General features: G+C 64.4%; 1 protein-coding gene across 3 annotated transcripts in view; it reads left to right on the top strand.

The window, feature by feature from the left end:
- The window catches only part of GRAMD4 (GRAM domain containing 4), a 73,830-nt gene that overhangs the window by 43,844 nt on the left and 12,880 nt on the right, over positions 1-17,106 (top strand). For all 3 annotated transcript variants that reach the window (XM_080811677.1, XM_080811678.1, XM_080811679.1), the window contains 3 exons: positions 10,535-10,655; positions 14,641-14,702; positions 16,558-16,690. In XM_080811677.1, the coding sequence (XP_080667803.1) occupies positions 10,535-10,655; positions 14,641-14,702; positions 16,558-16,690 (316 nt within the window). The remainder of the gene's footprint in view (positions 1-10,534; positions 10,656-14,640; positions 14,703-16,557; positions 16,691-17,106) is intronic.

The raw sequence follows: 17,106 nt of genomic DNA, 5'->3' as shown, positions 1-17,106 counted from the left end.
AGGGAAGGCAAGTTTCTGAGCTGCCAGTGTGGGTGACAGAGGGGGAGGAAGTGCTTTCTCACTCACACAGTCCTCTGCAAACAGGAGGGCCCGGGGAGCTGCCCGCGGCCTGCTGCTGGGGGATGTCGGGCCATTCAAAGCCTGCAGACAGCAGGGTGCTGTGTGGGGTTGGTCAAAGAGCGGATCGGGGCCTACAGGTGTCCATCTGGGGTCTGGTTTCTTGTTTGTTTGGCTGTGGTCCTGCTGTGAATTCGCTGGCACAGAAGGTGAGGACAGATAACAGAGGCGAGTCTGGGTGTGCAGATCACATGAGCTTTATCTCAGAAAAAATGGAATTGGCCCCTAAGAAAATGACCTGTCCGACCCACTGAACGGGCCAGAATTCCGTATTTCTAGATCCTTCCATTGCCGGGTGAGAATGTGTCTGTAATCATTCATCCTGGACGTTGGGCACGGAGGCCAGCTCGCCACCCCAGGCCTTGTCGTCCCAGCCGAGCACCCCGCCTGGCCAGCTCGCACTTCAGAGGAGAGGCCCGTGGGTCCTGCCGGCGCCAGCCCTGCTCCCTGGGACCCAAGGCTGCGGGGGTCTTGGGGTGAGGGTGAATTCGGAGAGGAAGCTGGCACACGCCTGCCCGTGTATCGGAGGGCTCTGTGTCCGAGGTGGGCAGCGTCCTCCCTTGGGCCCTGTGGAAGATGCCAGAACTGAGCTCCGTGGAGAGTGTCGAGGCAGGAGCCATGCTGAGTTCTGGGACCTCTCTCCGTGGTGCTCTGCATCGCCCCCCTGAACCCCTCATCGCTCCCTGGGGTGGGGGAGGATGTGACCCCCCACGTACAGGTGGTACAGCTGAGCTCCCGTGGGTACAGGGGGAGAGAAGCTGCTGGGGCAGCGTCCTTCCCCACCCTCGGCCGGCTCCTGGCCGGTCCCCTTTTGCTGGGACCCTCATCGGTGTGCGTGAGGCCCAGCTGGCAGAGACGGCTATCCTGTGAGGTGGGGCTGCCCCAGCTCTCCCTCATCCACGTTTCATGTCCTCTACTGAGCTAGATTCTCACTCGACAGAGGGAAGGTAGCTGCTGCCTTATCTCTGTGTTCCCCCAGCTCGGGCCTGCGGTCAGGCGGCTGCAGGACGCTCCGTGCGTATCTGAGTGGACATTATCTAGGGGTGGATGAGTCCGTGGGTAGGAGAGCCGACGGGTGGGCAGATGGATGGGTCGGTGGGTGGGTGAGAGGATGGTGGGTGGGAGATGGATGGTGGAGGGATGAGTCAGTGGGTGGGTGAGGGCATGAGTGGGTGAACAAACAGACTGTTTCTTCTACTGAGCTTCTGCACACCCTTCCAGGCCCCGCCGGGCACCGGCCCAGCTCTGGTCCTCCACACGCTTGCTCCGTCCTGTCTGGCGTCTGGTCCCGCAGCTCATGTTTTGTGTGTGCCACCCTTGCTCCCCCGCTCGGAGACTCGGCCTGGTCTCACCTTGCTGGGGAGCAGAGCCCCTGCCTGCCCCTGCCCCAGGGACAGCCAGGGGCCCGGAGGGCTCAACTGTTGGCGCTGAGGGCTGTGTTGGAGAGAGAGGGACTGTGGATGGGGGGGCTGGGCGCCCACACACCCTGTGTTCCAGAACCAGCTTCCAGGGTCCCAGAGCCCGGACCGCGGGCGGCCTGATGAAGCCCACCATCTCTCGTGAAGGGTTGTCGGTTCCTGGGATAGGCTGGGACCCGGTTTTTTATTAGTTTACATGGAAAAAATTTCAACACACTGCCTGTTCCTCCAGACCCCCATTCAGTTTTCTAAGACACCCTGGAAACACTGTGATGGGCCGGTGTCTCAGCAGCCCATCTCAGCGGCGTAAGCTGTTCGAGGCAGTGCTGTTTGTGGGTCTCCGAGGGCAGGTCGCTGACCGCTCGTCTGCGGCAGCGAGGAGCACAGCAGCAGGGAGGACGGGCGGGTGTAGGTTTACCGTAGAAGCCAGGCGTCGCCAATCACGACTGTCCCTCTGCAAAGAGCAGCTGAGGGGAGGGAGGCCGCAGTGGCTGCTTCTCTGGTCATTGAAAGTAAACCCGTGCCCTTTCTCAGAACCTGGTAAGTCGTCGCAGTTGAGCACGTGGTCCTACCTTCTAGAAGGGTCCCCAACGATGGCCAGAGGGGTGAATTGGGCTAGCAGGTCGCCGCTGGCAAGGGAGGTGAGGGGGCGGAGCCTGGGGCCCCCAGGTGTGCTGGGCTCCCACCTGGCCCCGTGGCAGAAACAGCTCAGCTTTTCCAGTGGTCTCGGTTTGCAGGCCTGGCCGGTGGGAAGGAGTTTTATTTAGGGATTATCACTTGATTTTTATTTTTGGCTGTGGCTGGGCCTGTTGAATTATGTGCCAAGAGGACTCCTGCTTGAAGAGTTCTACTTTTACGGGTTTAAAAATAGCCTGGAAGCTGGTTCCTTCCTCCCAGTGACTTCCCCGGAGGCTGGGGTGCGGGGTTGGGCTGCGGCCCGTGCCGTCTGGCTGGGCACGCGGTGGGCGGGAGCCCAGGCCTCCTGTCTTTCTCCCTCTGAGCCAGGGTGGCTGTGGGCTGCTGGTGGATGAGGTGCCCGGGGTGACCGGTCGGTGTGCCAGCCCTGCCCTTCTCTCGGGCCGGGGGCGGCCTGCCGGCTGCAGCGCGTGCACAGCTGCTACACGACTCGCTTGGCCACGCGGCGCTGCCATCCGCCTCTTCGCGGGGCTCCCGTCTGCGGCTCGTGCGCCGTGTCCCTCTGCAAGCAGCGGTTGGCGGTCCCTGTGAGGAGGTGGGCTGCAAGCCCGACCCGACGGTCTTCTTGTCGGAGTCCCAGAAAGCTGCTACGTGAGTGGGACCTGGCCCGCTGGGACCCTGGGCTGCAGGAAGGGTGCAGCGTGGATGAGGACATCGAGCTTCACCGGACAGTCAAGCCTCCGTGGCTCAGTTGCTCGAGGGGCTGAGCACCGGACTCTTGCGTTCGGCTTGAGTGGTGATCTCGGGGTCCTGGGCTGGAGCCCCGCGTCAGGCTCTGCACTCGGCGTGGGGACTGCTTGTCCCTCTTCCCCTACCCGCCCCCCTGGCCAGCATGTCCCGGTGCTCCCTTTCTCTCTCTCTATAAAAGGAATAAATAGATTAAATCTTAAAAAGAACGTCTGCGGGGCGCCTGGGTGGCTCAGTGGGTTAAAGCCTCTGCCTTCGGCTCAGGTCAGGATCCCAGGGTCCTGGGATCGAGCCCCGCATCGGGCTCTCTGCTCAGCGGGGAGCCTGCTTCCCCCTCTCTCTCTGCCTGTCTCTCGGTCTACTTGTGATCTCTGTCTGTCAAATAAATAAATAAATCCTTAAAAAAAAAAAAGGAAGTCTGCTGCCCGGCTGCTCTGGTGGCCGGTGGGTGGCGACAGGTTGTGTGCCAGGGAGCGTCCCCGGTTTCCCTCCGTGCCACACGCCGACAGCCTTGCTTTGCTCTCGCAGGGACCCCGTTAAACAGGAGCTCAGGGAGGGAATGAATGAATGACAGTGCTGACTTCTGTCTCCCAGGGGCGACCTCAGATCCTGGAAGGTTTGGGGGTTCAGACTCACTCCTTAGGCAGGCGTTTCGCGTCCCCCGGCCTCCCACAGGCTCCCAGTGGCCCCTGGCTGTCTGTGCCGGGTTGGCAGATGTCACAGGCACCTGGGGCTACACCGGTCCCTGAAAGGGAGTGGATCATTGTGCCGGGAACCTCGCAGCGCGTCCTGGGCAGGCCTGGTGGGTGCTCACTCGGTGGCCTTTCTGCCGTGTGTGTCTGTGACTAAGCAGCCTGATGTGTGGGTTAGGAGCTCCCACTCCTGGGGACCCTGCCCGACACCTGGCTCGATGGACGAGTAGGTGTTCCAGCCCCCTTGCCAGGGTGGCTCCCTGGGCTGGTTGCAGCCTGCCTCACGCAGAGGCACAGAAGGGTTCAGAGAACAGCCGAGAACAGGTGTGTTCCTGGGACAAGAAGGCCCCCTCTGGGCCAGGTGGACAGAGGGGCTCATCAGTCCCTCCCGGGGCCAGCCCGGCTCCTTGGACGCAGTGTCTTGTCTCAGGAAGGAATCTGGGGGGCAGAATCCTGGCCCCCGAAAGAGCAGCCTGGTCACCAAAACCGGTGACTGGTCACCTTGTTGGACACAAGGGATTCGTAATTCGAGGTGAGGATCTGAGCGGGGAGTTCTCCAGGCTGACCCCGAGTGCTCAGACGGATTCCTTACAGGCAGCCTCGTGAGAGGGAGGCGGACGGTCGGAGCTCACAGTGATGTCACTGCGGCTGCGGGTCACCAGCCGAGAAGCGCAGCGCCACTAGAAGTGGGGAAAAGCAAGAAACAGATTCTTCCTGGAATTTCCAGAAGGAGCCACCAGGAAAGGAGGCACCGGAGAAGGGGGACGTCTCCTTGCAGCTTCGCTAGGAAGGGGGATGAGCACGTTTGAGGGGCTGCGGCCGAGGGTCCGCTCTGGCCAGTGGGTGGGCTTCATGGCCCGGGTGCAGGGGTGAGGGCCAGGGGTGGCGGAAGGAGTGCGTTCGGCTTGGGGAGCCCCAGGAGCATGGGGGGCAGCTCTGGGACTGAGGTACCCGCCTCTGCCATGGGAAGGACAGGGCGGGGCCGGGGAGCATCGTCAGGGAGGCCCCGATTCAGGGGACATGGCTCTCTGCCAGCAGGGGCCCCCGCGTCTCTGACACGCCCGTGATTGTGAGCCTGTCTGCTTAGTGCTCTGGCGGGTCTCCGGGGCGCTCCGTGTCCACACGTGTTTCCGTGGGCCTCGCTGACAGTTGTCACGTGGTGGAACCCAGCCACGTGCGGAGCTCTCACGGAGTTCGGGGGTGGCCCCCTAAGGAAAGCGTGGTTTCCCGCTGATGGTACTGGACGGGCGTCGGGCTGCCAGGCCCTTCAGATGGAGCTGAGCTCCGTGGAGGCGGCTGGGGTGTGTGTGGGTGCTGGTGCTCGGCGGAGCGGAAAGCACCAGAAGCCCCCAGCCGGGGCTCCCAGGAGTGAAGTCGTCATGACGCGACGTCCCTCGCCTCTGTTTTCCCCGTGAGAGTAGCCACTGCCCCCGCCGTCGTCTACTGTCCGCACTCTCCCTGACCACCTCCACTGCCCCCCGCTACCCCCCACTGTCCTCACTGCCGCCCCCCGTTGCTCTCCAGTGTCCTCACTGTCCGCCACCATCCTGGCTGTCCCCTGCTGCCCCCACATAAAGCAGACAATGAGATGGCGATCTCTTTGGCTCTCTGCACATTCACCCAAGCCCGTTCCTTGTGAGGTGGCTCATGGAGGCGGCCCCCAGGGCCCCCGACCGAGCCGTGGCCACTCCCCTTGGGAGAGATGTGCTCCCACCCATTTATAGGACTGTCCGCCTGTGAGCGCTTGGTTGACAGGTCACCGTGGAGGCTCACTCTGAGCCTTTGGTCCACGGGCTCATCCACTGAGTCTGGGCTGAGCACCTGTTCAGGCCAGGCCCACCGTGGGAGGGTCCCATGGTGCAGAAGGGAGTCCCATCGGCGGTGGCGGAGCCACACTCTGCAGACACGCGGGAGGATGGGGGGTCCCGCGGCCAGTGGGCATCTGCCCTTTGGGAAGAGGGGCCCAGGCTCGCCCCCTGGGACCAGTACACACATTGACGCCTCGCAGGGGTCCCCCAGGAAGTCTGCCCTGGCCAGGGCGTCAGAGCCCGGTGTGTAACACTGGCGCAGTGCGTGTTTGCCGAGGAAGTTGTGTGCGAGCGGGAGGCCTCTCTGGGCAGCTGGGCTTCATGTGGGCCGAGGGGAGGGCCCCATGGGGGCTGGGGCTCTTGGGCTGGTAACATGTTAGGGCTCTGGGTTCCCCATCACCGGCTACCCCCTGCCACCTCCCAGCAGACGCTGCGTGTACGAGGAGCCATCACAGGCGGGGACCCTCGGGGCAGAGACTAGGGAAGGCCGAGGCCCGAGCTGTGGGGGCTGTGCACCGTGTCCTTCAGACACCAGCCCCTCCCCCACCATGGTGTCTTGCCATCCAGCTCACCACCGGTCGTCTGCTCTGGCCGCCGGGCATGTCGCATGAGAGCCTGCCGCTGTCCTCGCTCCCCTGCTGTCCGTTCCCCGTGTTTTCTCTGGCTTCTCCCGGAGCCAGGCTGCGTCCTGGACTGTCCCAGGCAGTAAACACACGGGGGCCGTGGGCCCAGGTCACGTGAATGTGGACTGAGAACTCACTGGTGGTCACGTTTGCTGAGCCTCGCCCCGTGGACCTGCGTCACCTCTAGGAATCCCCTTCCCATGCCCTGAAGAGGACCCGCAGGGACACCACGTGACAGGATGCCACGTTCTGTTTGTGGGGGGCATCAGGCAGGGAGGTTTCTCAGGGGAAATGGCGGCTTAGGCCTGAGAGGCAGGGAGGGGGCATCGGCATGTGCAAAGGTGCTGGGGCAGAGTGGGACCGTGGGCATTTGAAGACCTAAAAGGAGGTCCTGGCGGCAAGGACGAGGGAAGAGCAGAGGCAGGCACAGCTGGTGGGGTGGGGTGGGGGCCCTTGCTGAGTGGGCGGGTTTGATCACAAACCCCTGCCGACTTGGAGGCAGGACAGCAGTGGGCTCTGACGGGCTTTCCGAAGAACCCCGACTGCTGTTCCGAGCCAGACCGCAGGGGGGGAGGGGGCCAGCCGGGCACTGGGGTAGGAGCTGAGACCAGCAGAATTCATGGGTTTGGGGGTACTTTCAGGATGTCCCGCATGTGGTGGCTGCCTGACACAGGTCCCCTGGGCCACAGAGGAGCCTGGCTGGCTACTGTGGTGGTGGTGGGGGCACATGCAGCTCCATCAGCAAGGCTGGGGGCCCTGGGCTGGGCTTCCCACAGCCCTTCCTGTCACCCACGTCACTAGCCACCTTTCCCTTGCTGCCTGGCTGGGCTGGGCCCCGTTTCTGGGTCTAACTGGGCAGAGGCCACCCCCTCGTCTCAGATTTCCCCTTGGCTTGGCCCCTTTATGAGCCCGGTTCTGTGCCCCCAGAGGAGGGTCAGGACCTCCACCTTCAAGGAGGGTGACCGTGGGAGGGCCACCCTGCTTCACCCCAGGACGGAGGGGATGCAACCATGGGGAACCGTGGCTGGGGGAGCCAGCAGGGACTGCTCCCTGTGGGCTTGGCGTGGCATCCCCCAGGCCCCTTTTGGGGAGGGCCTTCTCCCGGTGAGTCTGCGGGGGAGGGGCCCCGAAAGGCCGACAGAAGCTGGAGGAGGCTGGGGCGCAGGGCCCGGTGGGGCGGGCACACGAGGGCCCCGAACACCCCACGTATTACGGAGCCACTGGATCCCAGCACACAGCAAACCTCAGTGTTTCTCACTGGTTCATGACAAAACCCAACGAGCCACGAACTCCTCAGGCAGACGTTGTGGCCGGGGCCACAGGCTCTCTTGAGGCTGAGGGGTCTCTGCCTCCCCGTGTGCCGTCTGGACAGGGGGTCCTGCTGCTCACACCCAGTCGTGCTGTAACCCGCCTAGGGCCTCCAGCTGCCAGACTGACCTCAGCCTGAATTTTGGGGGCTCGGGCTCACCCCTGTGTCCTTTGGTCTGAGGCAGCGGGGACCTGAAAGGAAGCTGCTGGGTTGTCCTGAGCCCCTCCCTGTACCCCCAACCTCCCCGCCCCGAGAGAAGGTTCCTGGGCAGCAGGGCTCCCCTCAGCCAGCTGTACTTACTGTGCATGTCCCTGAGAGGCCGGGCCTTTGTTTCGGTCCCTTTGTCATCACAAGCGTCCCGCTGCACGAGGCTGTGTGGTGCTTGTTTGTGGAGCAGCGGGACGCAGGTCTGACACGGGGGACTGCGTGGACCACAGCCACCCGGGGCTCGACAGCCTGCTTCAGTCCTGCCCGGGCCCCGGGTGCTGCAGACCTAGCAGATTCGCTGGGCAACTTTAACTCTTTGCTAAAAAGGGGACATGGGGTCGTCAGCTTCTGGCCCGCACTCGTGGAGAAGGCTGAGCTCCCGTCTCGGCCCTCAGCAGCCCTGCGGGTGTGCGGAGGTGTCCGTTCAGGCTGTGTTATCCCCGGGGGTCTTTGTGGCTGGGCCGTGCCCCCCTGCACCTGCCTCTCCCTGCAGGGCAGTCAGGACATGGCACCACGTGTTTGTATCCTATCTGGACGTGGGAGCTGCGCCCCGCCCCGAGAGGCCGCTGGTTGTCTGCCCCTCACGCCTTCATGGTCCACCTGTTCCCGGTGGGCGCGGCCCCTCTCGGGTACGGGAGAGAACCTCAAGAAGTCAGGGCTGACGCCCAGGAAGTGCGGGGGCGTGGCAGGCCCCCCCAGGAGAGGGGACGAACCCTGTGTCATCGTGGGGCTGTGACGGGAGGGCCTGCTATGTGCCCAGTTTAGAAACAAGACTTGGGTGCCCATCTGCGGGAGCTTTAGGCCCCAAGGAGATGGCCTGGAACTTCCGGACGGATTCCACTGCGTTTTACCGTGATACAGATGTTTTGCTCATTGGGTTTGCAGGGGACTCGACCTAGTCCTTGAGAACTGAGAAAGTTGCCTGCAGCCGGGTGTCATTGCCCAGGTGTTTGTGGGGTGACTGAGTGGCGGGGGCTCTGCAGGACGGCAGAGGACGCCTGCAGGGACAGCCGGGGTCCTGTGCTCTCCTGGGCGGTGCCCACCGACCAGGGTTGGCGTCTCAGGAGCAGTGTGAAAGGCAGGGCCCGCTTGCGGCTCTGCTTCCTCTGGGCAGGCTGCTCGGTCAGAGCCTCGGAGCGGCCCCGGGGTCACGGAAGAGCGCCGTGAAATAGCGTGTGTGCGGGCTCTGCAGGGCGAGCAGGAGGGCTGGCCGGGCCGCCTGGGGACACGCAAGAAGGGCTGAAGCGGGGCGGGCGGCCTGTCAACACCGTGTCCCGGCCGCGAGCCTGGCTGGGGCCGGGCCACCTGAGCTCAGGCCCTGCCGGGGCCCAGATGTCTGTGTCCCCCCAGACGCGTACAGGGGTTGGGAGGTGGAGACCCCAGGATGGGGTGAGTGCCCTCAGAAGAAGAGGAGACGCCTGAGCCCTTCCTCTCTGCCACGGGAGGACCTTACAGAGCGGCGCTGCCCAGGCTCGGCCGGCAGGCTGACCGCAGACTGGCAGCTCCGGAACCTGGGGGAATCAGGGTCTGTGACTCAAGCCCCCAGCCCATGGTCTCTTGTCCTGGCTGCATGAGCGAAGATACACCCGCCTTCATCATATCTGGTCTCCGAAATGGAGGCCTCGCCTGCACATGGACGCTAGCTGGTGGTCACCTCTGGGACGGTCAGGGGACGGAGGCAGATGGAAGGCGTTGGGGCCTCGGCGGAGCCTGCGTTGTGCTGTCTCCAGGCTGGGGTGTCCAGCGTGTGCAAACGCAGTGAGCCATCCGCTCAGGACCCGAGCCCCCGCGTGGGCCCACTCGGGGGGGGGGGGGTCCTCTTGCTGCCGCACCAGAAACCAAGGGCCTTAGATAGCACGTTTGTTCTCCTACAGTTCTGGAGGCCAGAAGTCCAACAGAACGAGGGTCACGTGTTGGCAGGGCTTTGTGCCCCCCGGAGGGTCTGGGGGAGAATCTGCTTCCGTGGCTCATCTGGCTTCGAGAAGCCCACGATCCCGGGCTGCCGGCCCCTTCTGCTACCCTCCATGCCAGCAGCCCGGCACCTGCCAGTCTCTCCTCTCCCTGACCTCTGACCCTCCCACCTCCGCTAGTTTATGTAACGTTGATTACACTGGGCCTGGATAACCAGGATGGTCCCCGTCTCAAGGTCCTTTCTTTGATCACTTCTGTAGTATAGGGCTTTGTCTGTGGAGGAGACATAGTCCCAGGTCCCCAGAATTAGGTCCGGACCTCTTTGGGGGGACCGCCACCTAGCTTATCACACATCGCAGTCAAAACCACAACTGCATGGCCCTTGGTTTCCACCCGTCCTGGAATAAACATCATGTCCTCCTTCGGGCTCTGCACACCCTGCCCCTGCACGCCCTGCCCCTGCCCCGTCTCCCTGGTGACTGCCCCCCTCAACTCCCAAGCCCCTCCTTGCCTCAGGGCCAAGGCTGCTGCTGAGCCTGCCACCTGCTCTCGCCCCGGGAGCCTGCCGCCTTCATGTTCACCCCATCCTGGTTCCGGCTCGGACCGCAGGAGCTCCCCGCCGGCCTTCCTGCCGTGCTCCTGGGTCATCAGCAGCTGGGTGGTGGGAGCCATCCGTCAGCCCCGGGCAGGGGCTCGGCTCTGTGGCTGAGGCTTGCAGACCACACCCAGGGCATGTGTGTGTCCAGGCGATGTCCATTGGGTCACCAAGTGGCACCGGGATCCCTTCCCCTGGGGCGTCTGGTGGTGGTGGTGTAGCGAGCTGCCTTTCATGCGTGTGGTTTGCGCCTGTTCTGCTTGGTGCGGGATTCCTCACTGCAGCTTTGCGCCCGCCGTGGGAGAGGAGCCCGACTAGTAGCCCCCCGCAGGTGTCCCCTAGAGAGGACCAGGGGAGCTGCCATGGCCCGGCTGGTGCGGACAGGGCCCTCTGTGCAAGGGCTCCGAAAACCTGGGAGGGCAGAGCAGGTCCAAGCGCCGGTCAGGTCACCGGGCGGTTCTCTCCCCGCAGAGGAGGAGCTCCGGAAGCTCAGAGAAGAGACCAACTCGGAGGTGCTCCGGCAGGAGCTGGACCGGGAGCGGCAGCGGCGGATGGAGCTGGAGCAGAAGGTCCAGGAAGTGCTGAAGGCCAGGTGAGGGGGGCCGAGGGTGCCCCGCTGCCCACTCAGCCCTTCCTTGCCCGTGCGCCCCCCGCAGGCGGCCAGCACCCCTTCCCGCGCCATCGCGCTGCACGCAGTTACTGCCGGGTTCGCCGGCCACAGTGGTCACCTTCATCCCCGCAGGGTCCCTCCATCCTGGGGGGCGACAGGTGCCGCCCCAGCTCCTGGAGGGGATGACGTGGGCCCTGCCGTGGGGCGGCGCTGTCCCCACGCGTGGCCTCCCCTTGCACCCACCGCTCTGCCTGCACGAGCTGGGCCATTGCCTCGCGGTGCTGCCCGTGAGAAGAGGGTCCTTCCAGGAGGGTGTTTGTGGGTTCTGAGAGCCGTGCTCTCCCTGTCCTTCTGGAAACCCCAGGAGGCTCCCCGTCCGTCCACGCAGCCTGCACGCTGGTGGCCAAGCAGATGAGGCCGCTGCTGGGAGAGGCCAGCCAGAGCGGGTTTGTCCGTGGTGTGGACAAGGACCCGGTCACTTTCAAGTGTCTTCTGTGGCTCTGGCTCTGAGGACACGCACCCTCCGGGCGCCTCAATGCATGGGGCTTGGCTGGTAGGAAGGAGACGGCTCAGCTCCTGTGGTGTAGCCAGGGCTGGCTTCCTATCCGGGCTGACCCGTGGTTCCCTGCTCCTGGGAGCTGGGGGCATCTGGTCCTCTTCGCAGGAAGGGTCTCTTGTTCCGTGCTCTGTAGGCAGTTCTGACGGTTCCTATGGGCTTTTGGGCAACCTTGAAGTAAGGCTGTGTTGCCTGTCCCCGAGGGCTCTGGTGGGGTTCTCTGGGATTCCGTGTGGGGGCCTCGAGCTTGTTAGGGGAGGGGTGTCCCTTACTTCCCCATTTTGTACCAGCCACAAGGCCGGCAGCCCTTCCCAGACACCAGCACAGGGGCCTCAACCTGCACGTTACCTGACGTTGAACCCTTTCCATGGAAATCTCTAGATGTTTTCATTACGCAGAGGGGTGTAGCCGGGGACCTGACCTGCAGACGCTGAGAGAGCCAGGGCCTGGCGCCGTCCCAGGGGCATGGCCAGCTGTGGGTGCCTTCTCTACCCGCCGGCCACGGCCAGCCTCCCATGATGCATCTCAGCACCATGTCCCCCGGAGAACGAGCTCCGTCCGGTGCAGGTGCGCGCTTCTGTCCGGCTTTGCCTGGAGCTGTTGGCTGGAGGCGGCACTTTCCCGTGGGCTTGAGAGGTGCTCGCCCGAGCTGAGCCCGTGTGCCTGCCCTCTCCTGGCAGGGCCCCGCCCTCCGCTTCCCACCCTCCTGCCCAGCCCGGCCTCCTCGTTCTTTCTCCAAAGCCCTGTCCGCTTCTGAGGACGCAGAGGGACCATCTGGGTGGTCACAGTAAAGGAGTAGCAGTCCAGAGCCGTGGAGGCTAAGGGGCCGGGGGCCCACTGTGGGGCTGCTCCCCTGCTTTACATAGGGGTGGGGTTCAGGAACCTTCTGGAAATGGAGACCTGAAGGGGGGAGGTACAGGGAGAAGCAGGTTCTGTGCAAGTGATGACCTCTTCTGTTGTCACCTCAGTGTCCGTCTGGGGTGGCCGTGGGCCATCCCGGTGGGTGAGCATGTGGAGGGGAACCCCCTTATGCACACGCGCACACACACACACGGGCACACACGCCCCCCAGCTGCAGACGAGCTCCAGGATTGAAACGTGGTAATTACAGTTTATAGAAACCTCTGTTTGGGTTTTAAAGAAAATTCCCCAAAAATCCCCTTGATTGAAGCTTATTTGTTAGTAGGCAAAGGTCTTCTCTCCCTGGGGGTCCAGAAGCGGCAGAGAAGCTCCCCCCTTCTGACCCGACCTGTCTGGGCGGGCTGGGCCTGCCGCCAGCCTCTGCCCGTCCCGCTCCTGGGCTCGGCTAGAACACTGCATTGAGCCTCGCTGGGGCCAAGGTGTGTGGGATGAAAGGGACCCTGGTGATGGTCTGGTGCCCCCAGCCCCGGGGAGGGGGTCAGGCCAGAGTGACCCCAGCACCCGGCCTGGCATCGCTCCTTGTGGGCCTCAGTGCCCTCTGGCCTCGGGTGGCTGCAGGCCAGAAAATCGGACTGTAAAAAACCAAGTCAGGCACGTTCCACTCTGTCTCGTGTGCTTGGTCGTTGAACGCTGGCGTAGATTGTTCAGAAACATTTCAGAGAATCCAGTTGTTAGAAACACAAGGCCGCCTTGTTCTGATTCGGTGAGGTCACGCAGCCTGTATGGTCCCCCGAGGTCACCCCCACCTCACTTCCCACCTTCTCCGGAGCTGCAGGCAGGACCGCGTGCCCCGAGTGTCGTGGGCTGGAACCTCCTGGCGCGCCGTCTGCCCTGCTGTCTGTCTGTCTCTCTGTCCAGCGCATGGAAGAGGCACTGACCTGTCCTGCATGTGGGGTGATGGGAAGGAGGTACACTCCCTCCCCCGAAGCCAGCTCGCAGCCCACGAGGATCTGAGCATCCGGGTGTTTCTAGCAGGAATTGTGTTAGACCACATAGCCGGTGGCCGTGCGCACCAAACAGTCGCAAGCACAGGACCCGGGGAAGCCCCCAGCCGTGTCCCTCAGGCATGCAAGTCCTCGTGGTGGCCACGTGGCCCCGGGCTTGGGCAGGGGTCTGGCTTGTTAGTGCTTCTGGGTTGAGCTGTGTCTTCCAGAACCTCCAGGCTGGGCACAGACATCCTGGTCCTGAGGCCGGGATGCACGCCTGGGAACGAAAGGCCCTTGGCCTGGTCCTGGGGTCTCCCGTGTGCCCCGGGCTCCTCTCCGGCTCCCAGGAAAGCCCCACTTGTCAGTGGTCGCTCTGGGCGTGGACTGCTGCTTGGGCGGCCTGGCTGCAGGGAGGGGCTGGTGTGGAGGCCTGGCCCGCTCCTCCCGGACTGTGGCCCTCTTCCCCGGGACCTCACGTCTGTGTTGTCTTCCCTCCCCCGACCGTGGCCCCCTTCCCCGGGACCTCACGTCTGTGTTGTGTCTTCCCCGTCCATTGCTTGGTGAGGCTTCAGGCCTCGCTCTCCCTGCTTGTCCCCCATCCAGCTTGTCCTAGAGCCTCCTGCTCTAGGTGACAGTCAGGGTTTCAAGCCCGCAGAGCAGGTCCGCTCATGGAAGTGCGGCGTGAAATCCCACCGTGTGAGCAGAGCAGAAACCGCGCCCCTCCTTCACAGCAGCCGAGGGTGTGCTCAGGCCGGGGGTCTGACAGCCCTGCTGTCTCTGTCCTGGAAGCGCCCTCTGTGCCCCACGGGACCCTGCTGACGTTTGCCTGGGGCACCAGTTCTCCCACATCCGGGGGTCCCTGCTGGACCGAGAGCCCCAGGAATAGTGTGGTGCGTCCATGGCCCGGGCCGGCGCAGAGCAAGGCAGGCAGGTCGGCTGTGGCACGAGCTGTAGCCTGGTCAGAGCCCCCCCGGGGCGGGGGCTGCATCAGCTGCGTCAGGCTCTGGGGCTGAAAGGCGGTTCAGTAGTCGGGGTGTGGCAGGTGGATGGAAACCCTGGGAGAGCGCTCTGAGGCCGGATGATGGCTGTGGTCCGTGGGGGCAGGAAGCCAGGCAGGTGGCTGGCACGGGCCGAGCTGGGACCTGGGCACAGCTGGCCAGCCCAGGGGGTCACCCAGCCTCTGGCCTCACGTGCTGCCTGTTGAACGTGACCGCAGATGAGCGTTTGCTTATCACAGGCTGGTTAATCAGTGTAAGGGCTGTTTATTCTGAACGTCACGATGAAGAAGTACATGTGTTCATAGCACAAGAAAGAGTGGTGTAGTTATGAGACTTAGTTTATTTGGTTATCAAAAAAATTAGAAGAGAGCGTGCCCATCGGGAATGCGGCTCTGAGCTGCCCGGCCTGCCCCACAAGCCAGTCTGAGCACTGAGCTCCCAGAGGGGCCGCGCAGGCTGGAGCAACCAGTCGTGTGGGGCAGGCTCCCCGGGAGGACAGCACCCTCCAGAGCCCGCGCTCACGCGGTGTTCACTAACCGGATTCTTGCTGCTTCTCCCTCTTTAAGAACCGAGGAGCCGACGGCCCAGCAGCCTCCGAAGGGGCAGGCCCAGGTCAACAATGGAGCAGGTAGGCCCCTCGGCGGCTGGGCCGGGCGTTGGGGGGCGTGCTGGCCCTGAGCCTGTGGGACTGCGGAGGCGTCTCCAGCTGTGAATCAGCGAGCTGTCACAGCAAACATAGGTTGTTCAACGAGTCAGGATCTTATTTTCCTGTAGAAAGACCATGTGGCCCGTTTCAGCCCTTCCTGATGGAGACGCAGTGTCGTTGCTGTCACACTGGCATTTTGGCCCCTGACCTGGTGGCCCATGTCCAGAGGCTGGCAGTCCTGACAAGGGACGAGCGGGCAGTGGGGGCCGCCATGGTCAGGATGTGCCCCAGCCCCCCCTTGGGTCAGGATGCACAACCCCTTTGCACCTTTTCCTCCCTCCCTGAGCTTCTTTGTCTGACTCCCCCTCTGGCCTTCCTAGAGCTGTCCCGGCAGCAAACTGGACTTTCTGTCCAGCTCTCTAGGCCTGGCCTTCCTGGCACCCGACCTGGGGCCCGCTCCCCCAGGCTGAGCCCTCTCGAGCACCCCTGCCGGTGCCGGGAGCACACAGCTGCCCCAGAAGGGCCTCGCTCGGGTTAGCCCGTCTCGTGTACAGGTGAGGAAACGGAGACTCAGGAGGGGAAGCGGAAGCCTCTCCAGAGGGCCCCTGCCGCATGGAGGCCCAGGCTGGCCCGGAGTCAGGTCCTGCCTTCCAGAGGGGGAGATGCCCCCTGCCCGGGGACCCCGGTGTGGGAACCCCAGGCAGGCCGGTGCAGGTGCAGAATTGGCTGCTGTGCCCCTCGGGTCACTGGCGCCACGCCCAAGACCCGGGATCCAAGCCAGGAACAGAGACCCCAAGGCCCCCGCTGTGCCCTGTGATCGAGGAGTCTCCTGCACACGTGGGAGGGTGGAGGGTGAGGTGACCCCAAGTCTCTCGGAGCCCAGGCCGAGGTCCATTCTGTAGGGGTGGTCGCTGGGGTGGTGGGTTCTGTGTGGGCGGAGGGAGGGCACGGGTGCAGTGCTCCCCACCTAGCAGCCGGGGTGGACGGCCAAAGGGGTCGTGGTGCCCGAGCCGGTCTGCTGGGGCAGCGGGCCCAACCTGGACCTGGGGCGCGGCTGACTACAGCCCCCACCTGACTTCACAGGTTTCAAACGTTTTTACATTCTTAAGTGGTTGGAGAAAATCCCAAGGATGTGGATTTCACATCTCAGGATCCTTAGTGTGGTTTCGTGGCAACACGGGCAGGCCCGGTAGACTCTGGCCTGCCCACTGCCGCCTAGCCGCCCGCCGGAAACATTCACACCCCGGGCAGGGGTGACAAGCCCCCAGCCCTTCTCAGCCCTTCCCTCCCTGAGAGCTCTGCCTTTTCTCTGCGCCTGGGCGGCTCTGTGCGCACAAACCTCAGCCCCTGGGAGAGCCCAGGCGCTGGACCACCTCCCGCCGTCCCCCTCCTCGCCGGTGGCCGGACGGCGCCCCCTGCGGGCGAATCCGTGCCCTGCAGAGCACCCACGCTCCCCGTTTCCGCCTGGTTTTCTGAGTTTGGGATGTGGGTCCGTTTCCGAAGGTCTGGGCCAAGCTGAGCAGAGGCCACGTCCTTCACTGGGGCCCCCAGCCAGACGCAGCCGCGGCCCATGCGCCCCTTGGCCGTTCTTCTGGTCCCCGGGCTCCCCGGGAGTGAGCCCCCTGCCAGTGAAAGGGAGGGCGACGCAGACGCCGGGGTGGGAGCCCACCGGGGGGGCAGCGTGTGGCCATGGAGACCCCATGTGGTCTGTGGCAGCCAGGCCGGGCCTCGTGGTGGAAGCGGGTCAGGCGTGGCGTCGGGGAGTGCGTGTTCACACCGCTCTTTCGTGCTCCTCACGCCCCCCCGCCTGCCCTCACGGGGACCTCTGTCCCCGCAGACCGGCGGAGCCAGGGGCTGTGCCCCCGCGTCCAGAAGTGGTTCTACGAGAAGTTCGGGGAGTACGTAGAGGACTTCCGGTTCCAGCCGGAGGAGAGCGCCGTGGAGACGGAGGAGCCCCTCAGCGCCCGGAGGTGGGGGCCCTGGCGGAGGTGGGGGGCGGTCACCGCACCGGGGCCTCAGCCAGGCCAGCACCCGAGTGCCCGAGAGGCTGCGGCCGGGGCGGCTCCCCGGGCCGGGCCGGGCCCACCTTCCTGAGCGAGGGACCCCCTTCCTGGAGGAGGACGGGCAGCAGGGCTCCAGGGCAGGTGGCACGGCCGCGTCCCCCGCTCAGTGCTCTGGCATAGGCCGTGTGGGGACGCTGGGGGGCCAAGCGCCCACGGCCCAGGCCTTCCTCGTGGGTCCGTACCCGCTCAGTAAGTTGCCCCTGCTCCAAGCCATGTTGTAGGCTCTGGGGGACTCGGGTTCTAGGGCCGCAGGCGGGAGCTGAGGGACGGTTCCGTGGGTGAGACACCCCCCCACACCCCAAGTTAGGGAGCAGCGGCGGCGT

This window comes from Martes martes (genome assembly GCF_963455335.1).
Source record: "Martes martes genome assembly, chromosome: 8".
Lineage (NCBI taxonomy): Eukaryota > Metazoa > Chordata > Mammalia > Carnivora > Mustelidae > Martes > Martes martes.
Note: the sequence above shows the minus strand (reverse complement) of the source record. Positions and strands in the feature narration are given on the sequence as shown.